Source organism: Diabrotica virgifera, chromosome 8, assembly GCF_917563875.1.
Source record: "Diabrotica virgifera virgifera chromosome 8, PGI_DIABVI_V3a".
Classification (NCBI taxonomy): domain Eukaryota; kingdom Metazoa; phylum Arthropoda; class Insecta; order Coleoptera; family Chrysomelidae; genus Diabrotica; species Diabrotica virgifera.
In genome coordinates, this window is record NC_065450.1 from 42,390,111 (window position 1) to 42,409,665 (window position 19,555).

Genomic DNA, 19,555 nt, shown 5'->3' on the forward strand with positions numbered 1-19,555 from the left:
CCGAAACGATTTAATAGGATTTTAAGTAAACTGAGTCTTCTGCTGCAGATTAGCGCTAAGTGACGTATGTGCTTTTTCTGGGAATGCTTCTCCAACTTCCACATAAGCCGGGCGTTGACTACTTTCTCCATTAATTTATCCATGGCATATGTTAGTGAGATGGGTTTGTATGATTCTTGGTCAACTTGAGGCTTTCTGGTTTTTATAAACGGCAGAATTGTCGCTTTTGATCATATAGACCAATATTGATAGGTACAGTTATTTTTTTTTAATAAAAGTTACCGCATCCACCAACAGGTTATTAGCGGCATTACTTGATAAACCAAGGTTAACAATGATTTTTAACAAATAACAAATAACTAGATTTGATACAAAAATATTGATTGCAATTAGATAGTAAGTCTTTTACTGGACAGTTTTCTCCTAATAAAGCTGATACAGTGTTTGGTAGATTGTTTATTGAACGTTCACTTTGATATTTTGGACACTCAATTAACAGATGGGTGACAGTAAGAGGTCGCACCTGGGACGTTCACTGGTCGAAAGTAAATATGAGACTGTAATTTGGTGTGTCATATACGTAGGCGCATTAAAACCGTTTGAATAAACCGTGAACTAGCACTTGTGTTCCACTGTCGTGTACCTGGTTTTACCAATCTTAGTTTAGATTGCGACAGAAAAAAATTCGCGTTGCCACTGACCAATCACTTTTTGTTTAAAAAACGTTTTGAGATCATTACATACACACTAGCGCACTAATTCAGATTCCGCACTTGTTACTGCATTACGAGAACTTCTGTCTGCCTCTTCATTGCTGATAATTCCTATATAGACAAGTTGAAAACAGCGGGTTCGTTGAGAATAATGTTCCCATGAATTTTTTTTAACATAATTACATTCGTGAGACATCCCAAAATAAGGTTCAAAAAGTCGCCCACGTGAAAACTGGGCCAATTTTTTTTAAGAATTTTTTTTTAATCAAATTGCAAAAATCAATATTTTTGGCCCGGACAATTATTTTGTAGGTTTTTTGGACCATTCTGGATAAAAAAGGTCTCTTATAATTTTTCTCTAAAGTTGATCGTTTTCGAGTTATATGTAAGCAATTTAATATTGAAAAAAACGAAAAATGGCGATTTTCAAGACTTAATAACTCGGTTAAAAGTTATTATTATGAAAGTCAGAAAGTGACTAAATCAAAGTTTAATGCCCCCCCTACAAGATCCTGAAGAAATTTTTGTCATTATTTTATTACTAAGCTGTTATTTTTACGTAATAATATTGAGCGCCATGCACGTGGTAGCCGGCCGTAAATGCTGAGTGCGAGAGAGATGCCACTCCGGCAGTCCAATTGTGCATCTTACTTGCACTCACATTTACGGCCGCCTACCACGTGCATGGCGCTCATTATTATTACTTAAAAATAACAGCTTAGTAATAAAATAATGACAAAAATTTCTTCAGGATCTTGTAGCGGGAGCATTAAACTTTGATTTAGTCACTTTCTGACTTTCATAATAATAACTTTTAACTGAGTTATTAAGCCTTGAAAATCGCCATTTTTCGCTTTTTCAATTTTAAATTACTTATAACTCGAAAACGATCAACTTTAGAGAAAAATTATAAGATACCTTTTTTATTCAGAATGGTCCAAAAAATCTACAAAAAAATTGTCCGAGCCAAAAGTTTTGATTTTTGCAATTTGATTAAAAAAAATTGTTAAAAAAAATTGAACCACTTTTCACGTGGGCGACTTCTTGAACCTTATTCTGGGATGTCTCACGATTGTGATTATGCAAAAAAATCTCATGGGAATATTTTTCCCAACGGACTCGCCGTTTTCGCTTTGTCTAATATGTGATGGGATCCATATAAATTTCGGAGTCGTGTTGTTTTCTTGGGTAATTTTTAGTTCAGTTTTTATTAGTTTCTCTGAAGGACTTTTAGGATAGAGATGCTGCATTGCAAGAAGAGAGCTTAGCGAGTCGGTGAGAAACAGAGAAAGATTTGAAAGGTTTGCATGTTTTAGGGCGCGATACCGAGCAAATAGTTCGTTGAATGTAAAAAAAAGGAGAATATAACAATAGATAGAAACCAGCTGCTGATCTATGATGACTGTGATGCATCACTTTCTAATCCAGAGCCCACCTCTCCAAGATGAGCAAGTATTTTTTTATTCAAATTGGTCAGACTGTGACAAAGAACATGGTGTGGAATGGTCGGGCATACATTTGACATGACAATTCTTTCGGCAGGTGTTATAAGTTGTATAGCCTTTAAAATTTCTCCCCGCATAGTGATTTGGCCATATTTATCTAAAAACTTATCTAGGATATTTTTGTTCGCAAGGTACATGCAAACTCGGTTGTTGGAAAGGCGGGAGGCAAAAATGATATTTTTAGGTTGAATAATGTTATCAAGAGGGATTAGGTAGTCATGAAGTGGAGTATTTTCGATTGCACTAAACACTAGTGCTTGCTCTTTTGAAGGGAGTTTAAATTGATTTGCCACTGCCGAGTAGTTTTTCGGTGAATTTTGCATAATTGCTTCTGTGGGGTCCATTTTAGAAGAACAGGTATCACCCACAAGAGTGAGTGCGGCCCTGTCGCCCCTTTTGGGAACCGACTCCAGTTCTTGTCAGTATAAACCGCAATGAGATTAAAAATGTGTTTAAAATGTTACTAGTATACCCATACAAATTGTATATTATAATACAATAAAATATTTAATATTTCAAAAAAATTACGTAAAAAATATGTCGTAGGTATATCGCTTACTGCCTTTTTACTTGTATGTACCACTTTCACAAAAAACTTAACTTATATATAAATAAAACTTTTATTTATCTTTACTTATTGAAACGATCAATTTTCTGCTAATTGCTTGATGATAACTACCTAGCTCGTCTTCGATACTATGTTAACGGTACGAAGGTTCAAACTCTTCTCATTGATAAAGTTATTGATTATATATATTAACTTTATTTAATAAAACCCACTTATACAATTATATTTATTGACAAACACATAAATTTGGTCATATAAATAAAAAACAGTAACTTATTAATACCTCATCTAAAAGTATAAAAAAATTTAAAATACGTAGTTATAATAAATACTGACATTGTTTTCCATCCTTGCAACAACTAAGGCAATCTTCTCTATTATTGCCTGATCTCAATTCTACTGCAGACCTTTATTTTCCGTATTAGGATATAAATTTGTCATAATAGTTATTGCTTAAAAGAAAAATATTAGTAAACACCTAAGAAGATTAGAAGATATAAGCCAACAAAATACTAGTCAACACAATCAATTTCAGTCAAACAAAATTGTACAGCCAATCAGTGTGGATGAGATAAGACAATCCTTAACGGACATGAAAAACGGGAAAGCCACAGGACCTGGAAACATCCCTATTGAGTTAATAAAATGTGGACCGTCAATACTAATAGAATTTTTAGCAGAGATCTTTAATAAATGTCTAATCAAACAAGATAATATTCCAGAAGATTGGAGTTTGGCGTGCATAAGCTCTATCCACAAAAAAGGTGACAAGAAGAAATGTAAAAATTACAGAGGTATAAGCGTTATTAGCTCATTGAGGAGGTTGTACGGTCGATTGATAAAAGAACAAATCGAAAACCAATATGAGGAAATAGAGGATCAAAGTGGATTCCGTGCTGGCAGATCTTGTGTTGATAATATATTTGTACTTCAACAAATTATAGAGAAACGAACAGCCAGAAATTTACCGACTCATTTAGTGTTCGCTGACTTAGAGAAGGCCTATGATACAGTACCCTTAAAAAGATTATTTGAAGTATTAACGAAGGCAGGCTAAGTAAGGCATACATGAACGCCATAGCGAACATGTACATAAATGCAAAAAGTGCCGTTAAAATGGAAAATAAAATTTCAGACCCGCTTCCTGTAACAAAAGGCTTAAGACAAGGATGTTCTTTGTCCCCAACCCTATTTAAAATCTATATTCAGGAAGCATTAAACAACTGGAGGAGAAAATTCACAGGAATGGGAATAGAACTTGGAAACAAGTACCTAACAAATCTTTTCTTCGCAGACGATCAAGTGATTATGGCAAATGATGAGGAAGACATGGATTATATGATTCGATAAAACAATGCGAAGAATTTAAATACTTAGGGACTGTCATAGCGAAGGAAGGAACATCGAAACGGGACATCCAGCAGAAAAAACAACAGGGTCGAAATGTGGTACAAACACTAAACTCTTTACTTTGGTCTCCTAAAATTAGTTTACAAACCAAAATGACAATCTACAAGTCGGTTGTAGAACCAATTTTGACGTACGGATCTGAATGTTGGCAAATGACAATGAATGAAAAGAAAATACTGGAAGTAGTAGAAATGAACTATCTGAGAAGAGCGTGTCGGATATCTAGACTTGATCACATCCCAAATGAAGAAATAAGAAGAAGAACAAGAAGAATCTACAATACCGTAGATACAATAGAATCCAAACAACTTTTATGGTACGGGCATGTAATGCGAATGGATGATGAACGATGGCCAAAACAGGCTTTAAACTATGTTCCATGGAATAGAAGAAGAAGAAGAAGAGGAAGACCAGCACTGGAATGGAGAGAAGAAATCAGAGAAAAAATGAGATATAGAGCCATAAATGAGGAAGAATAGACCGACCGAAAAAGGTGGAGATCGAAATGCGGGATGCGGCAGAGGCTGTAGGACCCCCGTAGAACAAAAAAAATTGTTTGGCTGAAATTGCTACTATCATTTTTCTCATTTATTATTTATTAAAAAGCACTATTGCAAAAGTGTTTTGTGCAAAATAGAAATAGCTATTATACTTAGAGGCACTTACTTGCTGTTAATATGCAGCAAAGAAGAAATGGTGTAATACATCCAGTGGAAACAAGCGAAGAAAATAATGTATTTGCTGTTATGGATCCCAATCTTCCTGTCATTAAATGAAACGATACAGCTAAGGTTCTGTAAATAGTAAAATTTAAAATAATACCGAGTTATATTCTGAACAGTTTTATTTATGGTAGGGGAGTCCAATCGGAGATTTTTGCAGTTACTCGGGAACGTCAGATTATCACATGGGGAGAAACCTTGTACCCTGTAAATGTACCTTTACCATAAATTGGCTCTTAATACAGGGGCCCTCGTTAAGGGGGGTCCGAAAAAATCTATCCTTAGAAAAACTCGAAATCGTCAGATTAAGATAAGGTAAGTTAAGTACATGCAAAAGAGTGTATATTTCAATAATCTGATGATTTGAGCGGGTAAGTAAATGGGCGAGTCACAAAATTTCACAAAAAAGCGAATATTTCGCGAAACGAACGTCGGATCGGAAAACTAAAAAATACGTGTTCAATATTTTTCAAAAATCTATCGAATAATACCAAACACAATCCCCCACGGAGAGAGGTGGGGGACAAATTTAAAATTTTAAATACGAATCCCGCGATATTTCGCGAAATAAACATCAAATCGAAAAACTGCAAAATACACGTATTAAATATTTTTGAAAAATACATCGAATGGCACCAAACATGGTCCCCCACGGAGTTTGGGTGGGGGGTTACTTTAAAATCTTAAATAGGAGCCTCCAATTTTTATTGCAGATTTTGATTCTTTGCGTAAAAATAAAGAACTTTCATTCGAAACATTTTTTCGAATTATGGATAGATGGATAGATAGAAAAACGGTTGTTGAAAATGGAAAATTAAATTAAAAAATGGAAAGTCCCCCACTTTATGGAAAACTTAACTTTTTTTGGTTTTAGAACTTATTTTTCACAACCCAATCGGTCCCCATAACGCTCGAGTAACTGCAAATTTAGCATACTTTCCTCCCCTACTATTATATAAAACCAAGAATCAGTGTCTATAAAAGTCCAACTCATTAATTTTTGCCATTGTCATAACGCTCTTGTGACTCTGTGTATTGTCTTGGAGAAACAATACTTTTTTCTTCTGCTACATATGGTGTCGTTTCACACGAAGTTTCTCCTTACTTTTTTTCTAATAATGCACAATAATATTGGCTATTAATAATTTTACCTTTTTCGAGATATCTATTTAATTAAAATTATGCCTCTGCAAACTCAAAATACGTGGCCATAACCTTCCGTCTCATTGATCGACTCTTGGCCACTTCGGAGCAATTTTGTCGGCTTCGGTCCACTGCCGTATATTCATTCTGTTCTCTGGGATGAAGTAGTGTATCCAATCCAAGTTTCATCAACGGTTACCAATCGACGCCTAAAGTCCGACGGATTACGCTTCATATGGCCAAACACTATTACGAAGTGGTCACACGATCATGTTTTTGGTCCATGGTCAGCAAAGGCGGCACCCATGGGTAGGATAATTTTTTCATATTTAAAATTTTGCAAAATATGACTAGTGCTTCCTTTACTAATTCTCTTGGCTTCTGAAAATTCACGCACTTTCACTTTACGATAAAGAACCATTTTGTGGGCGACTTTCTTCACATTTTCCGGTGTAACTGCATCGGTGGGAAGTCCAGTACGTGGTTCATCCAATGTATATATACGGCCATTACGAAATTCATGGAAGAAAAATTTTACAGTGTAATCTGACAGGAGCATAAATCCCATAATATTTATCCAGCTTTTCTTTTGTTTCCTTTGCCGTTTTACTTCTCAAATAATAATGTTTAATGAGATATCTAAAATAGCTCTTCTCCATATGCATCATTTTTTTGTTTTTTATAATTGCAGCATCCCAATCGGCAAAGGAGGTTACTTATTAGTCCAAGTAATGAAGCTTGAAATAGGACAAAACCTCGCAATTTTTACAGAATGGATCGATTCGCTTGAAAATTTGAGAATAAGTAGTGGATAGTCCAAGGATCAAAATCTATGTGATGCCGAAAGGCGCTTTTACCATGGGGGTAGTTGCCACCCCCTATTGAGGGTGGAAATTTTTTATTATATTTTGACCACAAAAGTTGGTAAAAACGTTCATTCTAAGCAAAAAATCTTCTATACATTTTTTTGATAAAATTAATAGTTTTCGATTTATTCGCTATCGAAGGTGTTAGTATTATATCGAAAAATCAATGTTTTTAATCAGTTTTCTGCTAATAACTCCAAAAGTTTTCGTTTTATGAAAACAACCTTACTTAACAAAAATGTACTATTTGAAAAAATAAACAAAATCGTGTTTTTTAGTTTTCTTTAAGACCAACAGTAATCAAGATATACTTTATTATATGTTAGCTCTCCTTTGTGAAATGCTAAATATTGTAGTTTCAAAGTCAAAAGACGGGAAAAATATGTATTTTTCGAGAATAACATTTTAAAACTAATTTAAAGAACTTAAAAATATCTATCCCTAGAAATAAAAAGAAATCTCTAGCTCAAAAATTTAGGGACTTATAATGAAAATAATGTCGGTCCCTATTTTTTTCAGCGCAAAAGTGGTCGGATGCAACCCCGTAATCACCACCCTAATTAAAACTAGTCATTGACCTTATTTGGTCTTATTTATTTATGTACTATTAATAGGTTCGAGAAGTTTGACCGACTGAGAAAGATTCGTTTTTAAACAAATGAAGTTAACAGCGATTAACGAATTTTTGTAGTTTGGAAAGAATGGCCTTTTCTTCTGAATAGAAAGATTAGCATCAGAGATGTGAAAAAATGTTTAAATATTAAATTGTAGTTAATTTAATTCCCAAGAATTTGGTATGAAAAAAATTTTTTTATGACAAAAATTAAGTGAGCTATTGACAATTAAAACTGTAATAGCATTCAAAAACCACCTATACCAACCTTTTCAAAGTCACCTCTTTTTGTGACTAAGGATTTTAATAAGATATAATATTAATAGGCTTGTAGATCTTATAAAAACCTACAAAATTCTTTTATGCCAAACTTTCTAAGATACAAAATAAAAAAGTTACGGTTAAAAAATCAATATATTTTTTTGAGAAAAAAAAGGAGAAATCCAATTGTAAGCATAATAATGTAAGTTAGCGGTGTTTTTAGTCCTTGGCCTTATTCATTCTTCTTTATTTGTGTATTATTAATAGATTCTAGAAGTTTGACTGGTTTAAAATGATAAGTTTTTAAAAAACTGAAGTTAAAAGCGAATGAAGAATTTTTGTAGTTTTGTAAAAAATGCTATTTTCTTCAGAATAGAAAGATTAGCATCAAAGATAAGAAAAAATAAAAGGCATTATATTTAATTTCGATTCAGAGATCATTACCATCTTTCTATGGACCATTTCGAACTCTTTTGTTCTTGTCAGGAAAGCATATGCAATGATGCTCTCAATAGAGCATCATTGAGTTCGAAATGGTCCATAGAAAGATGGTAATGATCTCTGAATTGAAATTAAATATAATGCCTTTTATCTACCCACGGTTTTACTCACGTATCGAGTACTAGGAAGCAGATTTGTTGATCTTTACCTCGGTGAATTGATATGTTGTGGAGTGCAACTATGTAGACTCCCCATGTCTCTACATTCATCACCCTTTTCCTTGAAATTTTTAAAAGGATGGGGAATAGGTATAAGAGAGAATCTGCTTCCGAACCAAGAAATCCAAAGATTTTATTATTTTTAAACATTTATTTGTTTAAAGATGGAGTCTTTTGGGTTTCGACAGTTTGTTTTTTATAAGAAAAAATGTTTAAATATTAAATTGTAGGTTATTTAATTCTTAAGAACTTGGTGTGAAAAATTTTTTACTACGACAAAAATTGAGTGAATAGTAAATCAGTGTACTATAGAAGAACATTGATTTTTTCCATATAAAACTAACACTTTCGATAGCGAATAAATCGAACACTATTAGTTTTATCAAAAAAATATATACAACATTTTTTGCTTAGAATGAATGTTTTTATCAACTTTTGCTGTCAAAATATAATAAAAAATTTCCACCCCCGAGATGGGGTGGCAACCACCCCCATAATAAAAGCGCCTTTCAGTATCATATAGATTTTGATCCTTGGACCATCCACTACTTATTCTCAAATTTTCAAGCAAATCGATCTATTCTGTAAAAATTGCGGGGTGAAAAGCTTCGGTTCCTGGACTATATCAGATCACCAGATATATTCTGGAGTGAATGATTTTCCGTGGACCTTATCTCAAAATGATGAAAGACTTGTTGGTATTTTTGAGAGAAAAATTCTTAGAAAGATTTTTGGGGACGAAAATGAAAATGGGCTATGGCGTCGAAGGCAATACTTTGAACGGTATCAGTTATACATCGATCCAGATATTGTGAAATTCGTTAAAGTGCAGAGACTTAGATGGGCTGGACACATTGCTAGAATACCAGATCACGAGTACACTAAGAGATTAACTTTTTCAAAACCAGAGGGCACAAGAAGTAGAGGACGACCACGAAGAAGATGAATTGATGATGTGGAAGAAGACCTAAAGGTTCTAGGGGTCAGAAGATGGAGGGAAGTTGCCAGGAAATGACAGGAGTGGAGTGGCGATTTCTTTGTGAGCAGGCCAAGATCCACAACGGATTGTCGAGCCACTTATGATGATGATGAATGATTTTCAGAAACTTTAGTTTATGAATCATTAAATTCATCGTTTTTTATTCTTTATTTCTTAGCCTTCTTAGATGTCGCCACAATTGCTAATTTAAGCCATTTTTTAGAAATTATTCGGCTCTTGTGAATGAAGTGGAGCAAGTTTATTAGGAGTGAGAAAGGTCTATCTTCTTCAAGAGTTTCCAAAACCTCCACCTGCACTCTATTTGGTTCGGGCGCCTTTTCATCTTTCATGCTTGCTATTGCTAAGGACTGTGTATAAGTTCTACAAAAAGATTTTCAATATATCTTTTACATTCTTGCAATTGTTTTTTTATGATTCTAACTATTTGGTGTTATTGATTCAAAATATTATTGCCCTTTATATTGATCTGCAAGAGTGCTACAGCTGCTATCTACAGCTGAAACAGCCTCATAATTTTGTGCCTATGTTCCCACACCGGTGCATGTCCATAAGAAAGTAGTAGTTATGTTTTGATAGGATCCAGATTCTCATTCAGTTGTCTTCTTATTCTTCTTTTTATGTAGACATGACTCTGTCTGTTTTTCAATGTGCCTCCAGTAAGTTGTCATTCCATCTTTTTCGTGGTCTTCCCACTGATCGTCTTCCTATTGGGGAACCGTCTCTCGCCGTCCTTACTACTCTGTTTATTGTCATTCGGCTTATGTGGCCATTCCATTCTACTCTTCTGTTTTTCACCCAGTTATTAATGTTGTCCACCTTGCATCTCCGTCGTATATCTGCATTTCTAGCTATATCCCACAGTGTCTTGCCATCGATTTTTCGCAGTGTTTTCATCTCTGCTGTTTCTAGCATTCTTTTTGTCCTTTCTGTATCGGGTCGTGTTTCTGCCGAGTATGTTATTATTGGTCTGATGACTGTTTTGTAAATTCTGCCTTTCACTTCTTTTCCGATGTTTTTATTTCTCCATATTGTTTCATTCAGGCAACCTGCGGCTCTGCATGCTTTATTCACCTGACCTTCCACTTCTCTTTCGAGCTTTCCGTAGCTAGATAGTGTGATGCCTAGATATTTAAACTCTATGACTTGTTCTATTATTTGACTTCTAATTTACACCTTATTAGATCTACTGTTATAACCATGCATTTAGTAGTTTTTTTTTTTTGGGAAATTAACATGTTAAATTTTCTAGCGGTTATATTAAATTCGTGCAGCATACGTTGTAAATCATCTTCACTTGGGAGAGATTAGAATTGCGTCTTCTGCATAGCAGATTATTTTAAGTTGTTTTTCTCCCATTTGGTATCCTTTTTTTGTTCTTACTTTTTTTATTATTTCGTCCATGATCAGGTTGAACAATAGAGGACTCAGGGAATCTCCCGTCTTATCCCATTGCCAGCTTCAATTGGGTCAGTTAGTTCTTCATCTACTTTTACTTTTATTGTGTTGTTCTGGTAGATATTTTCGATCGTTTTAATTATTCCTAGAGGTGTACTTCTCTTGCGTGCAATAAATGGATAACGTCCTTTAATTTAACTCTGTCAAATGACTTCTTAAGGTCCACGATACATAAGTATGCCGGTTTATGTATTCTAATGATTTTTCTTGAACCTGCCTCTTTATAAATATAGCGTCGGTGCATGATCTTCCCGACCTAAAACCTTGTTGTTCTTCTGCTAATGTTATAATTTTATTCAGTTTGTTTGTTATCACTCATCACTTTGGTCGCCAATTTTAGTGTGATCAGTGATTTTTCTTAAGGTTAACCAAAGTATCTTGTACTATAATATTCTTTTTAGATGTTGGACACCTTACGAAAGTAAACGAATAAGAGGACGACCACAGATGAGATGGATTGAAGATATTAAACGAGTAGCCGGAACAAATTAGAAGAATATTGTTCTCAATAGAGACCGATGGAAGGAGTTGGGAGAGGTATATGTCCACACACGGGAGATAGAAGGCTAAGAAAAAGAATATTCTTTTAGTAAAAAGATCAGCTTTTTCGTTGCATTAGCCGGATGATCTATTACATACCATGTCTCGCTGTGATGCTCGGCCAGTCTGTCAAGTTGTGTTCAGCCGTTGATTGAGGATCAATATTTCAATCAACGGTTCAGCGCAAGTAATGATGCTTTTTCTGCTTGTATCTCCAATCTCAGTGTTTTCTGTAGCTCAGGATTCTTTGATTGATAGTTTTGATGGGTCTAGTGTTTAGGTTAATAGTTCTGGTAATATTGAGTTGCTGTAGAATATAACTGTATCATCCTGTACTAGACTCACATTTTAAAGCCGTTTTGACTCTGACATTTTAATGATTTATATTTTTGTAACATACGTGACAATGAGAAAAATTCATATCCATGCGTGACGTAGTTTTATGTTTTCTATAATATCTGCATTTTTAGATAATAATAATATGGTAAATTTTTCAATAGTTGATCTGGTCATTGTGAGACTTTGATGTATTTCGTTTTCGCCCCTTTGCCACTGATAATCAGAAAACTTCTTCTTCTTGTAGTGTCTATCCGTTTCGGATGTTGGCGACCATCATGGCAATCTGCACTTTGCACACTGCTGCTCTGAAAAGATTTGTAGTCGTTGTGTTGAACCACGTTCGTAGATTTTTCAGCCAGGAAATCCTTCGCCTTCCTGGTCCACGCTTTCCCTCTACTTTTCCCTGCAAGACCAGTTGCAGCAGTCCATATCTCTCACTGTTCCTCATGATGTGACCGAGGTATTCGATTTTGGCTGTTTTTATTTTGATTAACAGCTCTTTTTCTTTTTTCATTCTCAGCAAAACACCCTCATTAGTAATGTGGTCGGTATAAGATATCTTCAGGATTCGACGATAAAGCCACATCTCAAAAGCCAAAATCAGAAAACAAGTAATTAAATTGAGCAAACATTTCCCAGCATGCGACATTTCTTATTTTTTGTAGTCCATTTCTATGGTTATACCTATCTTAAAATATTATTTACAACTTAAATTTATACTTCTTCTCCTTCAAGTGACCTGCCCGTTGGGAACATTGAATATTAACATGGCAATTCTGATCTTGCTTACGGCACTTCTGAATAGTTCGACTGATGTGAGCCCGAACCACTTCCGCAGCTCTCTCTCTCTCTCTCTCTCACTTGTCGTTTCCCCATTACTGAGGATCGTGATTTCTTCCAATATTCCTAACAATGTTTCTCCATTGGTCTCTATCTTTAGCTGCTCTAAGAGCTTCGCAGAATGAGTTTCCAGCTGAATGCTTTATTTGGTCAGACCATCTAGTTGGTGATCGTTCTCTTGATCTTCTCCCCGGAACGTTTCCAAAAACAATTAATCTCTCCAAACTGTCGTCACCTCTGCGAACCACGTGACCAAACAATTGCAGAATTCGTTACAGAAATATTGTGGACAGCCTTTTTTAATATTGAGTTGGTTTAGAATGGAAACGTTTGTCCTATGAGCTGTCCAAGGTATGCGCAGCATTCTTCTCCAGCACCACTTCTCAAAGGCATCAATTTTTTGGCACTCGCATGCGCGAAGATTCCAAGTCTCTGCTCCGTATAGAAATATTGAGAATACAAGGGCATTCACCAGTCTCATCTTGATATTTTTAGAGATAGATCTGTCTTTCCAAACTTTAGTTAGGCGACTCATCGCATTTTTTGCCATACCAATACGTCTCCGAACTTCTGCTTCACAGCTACCATCGTTAGTTATACTAGACCCGAGATAGATAAAGGTGTTTACTATCTGGTATTCCTGTAACGTGTTAGTCAGTTGAATAGTGTCGAATCTGTCGACCACCATTATTTTTGTCTTAGCTTTATTGATTTTCAGATCAACTTTATTGCTTTCGTACTCAACTCTTCGCAGAAGATTTAAATTTATACTAAATATAATAATTGTCACCTGAAATGAGTAGGAAATAACTCCAAAGTAATAGCTGCTGCTGTAAGTCTTGCTAAATCTACAAACGGTATGTATATTGCAAAAAGAGTAATCAATAATTCCGTATTTGGAGCAAAGTACAATCCAATAGCTGACATCGATGATATGGTACAAAGTATAGCTGTAACAAAAAAATCATACATACATACATAATAGAACACCTCATATACCCGAAGGTGTCGAGGTAACAAAAAAATCAATCTAAACTATAAAATCTTGGAGAACATTTTTTTATAATTGGATTTTTGATGTGGGAAGTTGAGCTTTTCAGGCCTAAAAGGCCCTTGGCTTGGTTTACTATTCTTCTTCATTCTTGCATGCTTGCTGCCTGCTACTTTATTTTTCCAACTGGAGATTTAAAGTTCTTTTATAATTTTTTCAACATTGTCTTCCACCTAGTTTGCGACTTATCTTTCTTCTTCTTTGCTCCTATTCCCCCGTTAGTATTCTTTTAGACGGTCTCGTATTTGGCGTCCTTTGGATATGTCCCAAACATCTCAGTCTTTGTGATTTTCTGATCCTTACGATTTTCGGTTCTCCATACATCTTCTCTAGTTCCATATTTGTTCTTTTTATTCACCTTCCATTCCATAGATTTTCTCGAAATATTTTCCTGAGGACTTTTCTTTCTTACACTCGTAGTATAACGTGTTCCGATTTGCTCATCGTCCATGTTTCACGTTCATCAGAATAATTGTGAATATTTCTTTAATTTACCTTAAATGCCTCGACATTTGTGTGTGTGTGTGTGTGTGTGTGTGTGTGTGTGTGTGTGTGTGTGTGTGTGTGTGTGTGTGTGTGTGTGTGTGTGTGTGTGTGTGTGTGTGTGTGTGTGTGTGTGTGTGTGTGTGTGTGTGTGTGTGTGTGTGTGTGTGTGTGTGTGTGTGTGTGTGTGTGTGTGTGTGTGTGTGTGTGTGTGTGTGTGTGTGTGTGTGTGTGTGTGTGTGTGTGTGTGTGTGTGTGTGTGTGTGTGTGTGTGTGTGTGTGTGTGTGTGTGTGTGTGTGTGTGTGTGTGTGTGTGTGTGTGTGTGTGTGTGTGTGTGTGTGTGTGTGTGTGTGTGTGTGTGTGTGTGTGTGTGTGTGTGTGTGTGTGTGTGTGTGTGTGTGTGTGTGTGTGTGTGTGTGTGTGTGTGTGTGTGTGTGTGTGTGTGTGTGTGTGTGTGTGTGTGTGTGTGTGTGTGTGTGTGTGTGTGTGTGTGTGTGTGTGTGTGTGTGTGTGTGTGTGTGTGTGTGTGTGTGTGTGTGTGTGTGTGTGTGTGTGTGTGTGTGTGTGTGTGTGTGTGTGTGTGTGTGTGTGTGTGTGTGTGTGTGTGTGTGTGTGTGTGTGTGTGTGTGTGTGTGTGTGTGTGTGTGTGTGTGTGTGTGTGTGTGTGTGTGTGTGTGTGTGTGTGTGTGTGTGTGTGTGTGTGTGTGTGTGTGTGTGTGTGTGTGTGTGTGTGTGTGTGTGTGTGTGTGTGTGTGTGTGTGTGTGTGTGTGTGTGTGTGTGTGTGTGTGTGTGTGTGTGTGTGTGTGTGTGTGTGTGTGTGTGTGTGTGTGTGTGTGTGTGTGTGTGTGTGTGTGTGTGTGTGTGTGTGTGTGTGTGTGTGTGTGTGTGTGTGTGTGTGTGTGTGTGTGTGTGTGTGTGTGTGTGTGTGTGTGTGTGTGTGTGTGTGTGTGTGTGTGTGTGTGTGTGTGTGTGTGTGTGTGTGTGTGTGTGTGTGTGTGTGTGTGTGTGTGTGTGTGTGTGTGTGTGTGTGTGTGTGTGTGTGTGTGTGTGTGTGTGTGTGTGTGTGTGTGTGTGTGTGTGTGTGTGTGTGTGTGTGTGTGTGTGTGTGTGTGTGTGTGTGTGTGTGTGTGTGTGTGTGTGTGTGTGTGTGTGTGTGTGTGTGTGTGTGTGTGTGTGTGTGTGTGTGTGTGTGTGTGTGTGTGTGTGTGTGTGTGTGTGTGTGTGTGTGTGTGTGTGTGTGTGTGTGTGTGTGTGTGTGTGTGTGTGTGTGTGTGTGTGTGTGTGTGTGTGTGTGTGTGTGTGTGTGTGTGTGGTATTATAATATCACCCTGTACAAAATATGTTTAAAACTCATTCAAAGTCATTAATCCATGTAGTATCTGTTCTTGTATCAATAACCGCAAGTAACATTGAATTGTCATGTTTTGTTATTATTTAAATGTGTATATAAACATTAACTCGGTGGAGAAAGATTATTGTACTCAGTTAGTAATTATTGTTGTAGTAGGTCGTTACTGTTAAATGTAAACATATTGTTATGGTTAGTCGTTGATGGAGGTGAATGTAAATATAATGTATTTGAACCAAACAATAGAGTTTTAATTAATTGGGACCAGAAGGCATAACATCACACTATTTAATACATGGCGACCCTGCAGACTAGAGGAGAATCTTCTGTAAGGAACAAAGATGGCGGCACCAGATTGGAAACACCGACGGCGGAAAATGGACCAGACCAGGACAGGAAGAATGCAGAGAACCCAGTGAAAAAAGACACAAGTGATAAAATGTAAGTAAGAATGTCTATCTTTATTAAAAATGCTTCCCTCGTTTTATATTGTTATTGAACATTGAATATTTATCTTTGCTTATCGATTTTTTTTTTAAGAATATCTATGAATTTTGAAATATGAAGTGATTTTTGAATTGAATATTTTTATCGAAGTTTATTATATATGCTATTATTGAATTTTGAATTTTATCGAATTTATTTGAAAAATCTCTATCCGATTTCTATTTCTAGTACGGTTATTTTCGAATATTTTATGGAATCTCGAATTTTTTTTTCAAAAATTTCTATCGAATTTTGAGATTTAAACTTATTTTGAATATTTTTATCTAACTTTTGCATATGCTATTTTTGAATTTTTATTGAATTTTTGTCGAATATGTATACTATTATTGCATTTTTATTAGCCAGTTGTTTTATTATTGATATTTATTGAGTATATTTAGTACATTTTCATCGATTTTGTGTTAAATTTTGTGTGATATGAACCTGAATTAATATTTTTTTGAGTGATAAATGATATTTTTTTAATGAATAATGATTAGTGATGACATACGTTGATATAAGAGCTTAAGACAAACATTGCTATAAGCAAGAGATTCATTTTTAACGAACCGACCTGAAGAGTCGAGATAAAGAATCTGGAGGACTATATAGATAAGAAGAAGAACTAACAATATTATAAGCTAAATATTATGAGGCAACTAGAGACAATAAGAAACCCACTGCTCTTGTCAAATTAGGAAGGTACTAATGATTTATAGAAGCTTGAACGCTTATTAGAGACCCACTCTGTGTTTTGAGAGTACCTATTTTATTCATGATTATTCGTGAATAAACAACGGCCTCATAACAAGGGATTGAGGTTGCGGAATTTGTAAAAGAATTTGATCTAGCCAACGATGTTATACCCACTTCTATCAAGGTAGATTATAGAGGTTTCGTACATACATTTTTTTTACTTATTCGAGTAATATTAGCTTAGCTTAGGACTTTTAGGTAGATACGAGATTTTTAGTTAGGTATTCCCCCGCTTATATGAGATGCCTATAGGCACTAAAAGACTATTTAAAAGTAAGGATCAATTTCATTCACTGTGGACACTGTTTTGATGAAGTGAATTAGTGAACGAAAAAAAAAGGACGAAAAGACACGACGTGAAAGTACGTGAACTAGTAATAGGTTATAAAATACCAGTTTTAGTATAGGGAAAATATGAACTTTTGTGTAAAATAGGAAAAAGAATATACATGTTTAGGGAAAAATCGATTGATCTGAAATGTACCATGTTACAGTTAGTTAGGATAGTTAGGAAATTTAATTTTTGAAAATAGTATTAGGTAATCATAAACACTCTGTGAAAGGGAAAGAGGGATATACACTCAGATATTCTTCTTCTCTTCTTAGGACTTTCTTTTTTTTTAAAAAACGGCGATGATAGACAATCAATCTTATTTTAAAAATATGTAATTTTAACAAAACGGGGAGGTGTGGTATTATAATATCACCCTGTACAAAATATGTTTAAAACTCATTCAAAGTCATTAATCCATGTAGTATCTGTTCTTGTATCAATAACCGCAAGTAACATTGAATTGTCATGTTTTGTTATTATTTAAATGTGTATATAAACATTAACTCGGTGGAGAAAGATTATTGTACTCAGTTAGTAATTATTGCTGTAGTAGGTCGTTACTGTTAAATGTAAACATATTGTTATGGTTAGTCGTTGATGGAGGTGAATGTAAATATAATGTATTTGAACCAAACAATAGAGTTTTAATTAATTGGGACCAGAAGGCATAACATCACACTATTTAATACATGTGTGTGTGTGTGTGTGTGTGTGTGTGTGTGTGTGTGTGTGTGTGTGTGTGTGTGTGTGTGTGTGTGTGTGTGTGTGTGTGTGTGTGTGTGTGTGTGTGTGTGTGTGTGTGTGTGTGTGTGTGTGTGTGTGTGTGTGTGTGTGTGTGTGTGTGTGTGTGTGTGTGTGTGTGTGTGTGTGTGTGTGTGTGTGTGTGTGTGTGTGTGTGTGTGTGTGTGTGTGTGTGTGTGTGTGTGTGTGTGTGTGTGTGTGTGTGTGTGTGTGTGTGTGTGTGTGTGTGTGTGTGTGTGTGTGTGTGTGTGTGTGTGTGTGTGTGTGTGTGTGTGTGTGTGTGTGTGTGTGTGTGTGTGTGTGTGTGTGTGTGTGTGTGTGTGTGTGTGTGTGTGTGTGTGTGTGTGTGTGTGTGTGTGTGTGTGTGTGTGTGTGTGTGTGTGTGTGTGTGTGTGTGTGTGTGTGTGTGTGTGTGTGTGTGTGTGTGTGTGTGTGTGTGTGTGTGTGTGTGTGTGTGTGTGTGTGTGTGTGTGTGTGTGTGTGTGTGTGTGTGTGTGTGTGTGTGTGTGTGTGTGTGTGTGTGTGTGTGTGTGTGTGTGTGTGTGTGTGTGTGTGTGTGTGTGTGTGTGTGTGTGTGTGTGTGTGTGTGTGTGTGTGTGTGTGTGTGTGTGTGTGTGTGTGTGTGTGTGTGTGTGTGTGTGTGTGTGTGTGTGTGTGTGTGTGTGTGTGTGTGTGTGTGTGTGTGTGTGTGTGTGTGTGTGTGTGTGTGTGTGTGTGTGTGTGTGTGTGTGTGTGTGTGTGAGTGTGTGTGTGTGTGTGTGTGAGTGTGTGTGAGTGTGTGTGTGTGTGTGTGTGAGTGTGTGTGTGTGTGTGTGTGTGTGTGTGTGAGTGTGTGTGTGAGTGTGTGTGTGTGTGTGTGTGTGTGTGTGAGTGTGTGTGTGTGTGTGTGTGTGTGTTGAGTAAATGTCTTGTAAAGTAAAGTTGACTTCATTATCTTTACAAAGATACGCTAATTGTATCCGAACGTCTGCAGTCCCTCCGATGAGTATCGATCCCACAAGGACAGAATTTATTTTTCCACCTACCTCTACCGAATGTATACTTTTCCGGACCTGATTGTAGGGAGCAAAGTTGTACTTTTCCACCCTAGGGAGGAAAAGTATTTTTCGTCCCTAGGGAGGAAAAGTAAAGTGACGTCATGGTATCTCATTCATGAAATATAACTTATTGACGCCCTGTACAATATCTATTTTCTATTACGTAAGTATCTATACATTTTGATAATTTGCCTTATATTTGACAGTTGACAATTATATTGTACCTACTTCCTACTTGTTAGTTTTAGTTCTAATAAATGTTGTTGGTTAGTTACATAAATAAATTTAGAGGAAACAGTAGCGATCAACAGGTAGCGAAAACGCGTTCCAAGATTGCGGCTGTAATTTTGAATATTTTTTCGAGATATTTGGCACACGTATTCGTAATATAATAAAGAATGGCGGTACAGAGCCCAATTTGAAAAATATATTAATATGTGGAAATTAGTCTGTAATTAAATACAATATTAAAAAAACGAGGCTGTACCGCCATTAAGAAGAACAAAAAAATACACTTTCTTCAAATAAACTTTTTTATCCGATGCCTAGATTTTGTGTCATTTTGGAACTACTAATGAAATAAAAAATTTTAGTAGTTCCAAAATGACACAAAATCTAGGCATCGGATAATAGCTATTTGTATAACAAGGGAGGAAAGTGCTACTTTTCCTCCCGAGAATGAA

At 35.9% G+C, this 19,555-nt stretch overlaps 1 protein-coding gene across 1 annotated transcript in view; it reads right to left on the minus strand.

Annotated features, from left to right (window-relative positions):
- Positions 1-2,999: 2,999 nt before the first annotated feature.
- The window catches only part of LOC126890143 (synaptic vesicle glycoprotein 2B-like), a 68,257-nt gene continuing 51,701 nt past the window's right edge, over positions 3,000-19,555 (minus strand). Inside the window, exons 9-11 of the mRNA XM_050658993.1 lie at positions 13,425-13,584; positions 4,863-4,990; positions 3,000-3,238 (exon numbers count right to left, since the gene is read on the minus strand). Of these exons, the coding sequence (XP_050514950.1) occupies positions 3,183-3,238; positions 4,863-4,990; positions 13,425-13,584 (344 nt within the window). The 3' untranslated portion in view covers positions 3,000-3,182. The remainder of the gene's footprint in view (positions 3,239-4,862; positions 4,991-13,424; positions 13,585-19,555) is intronic.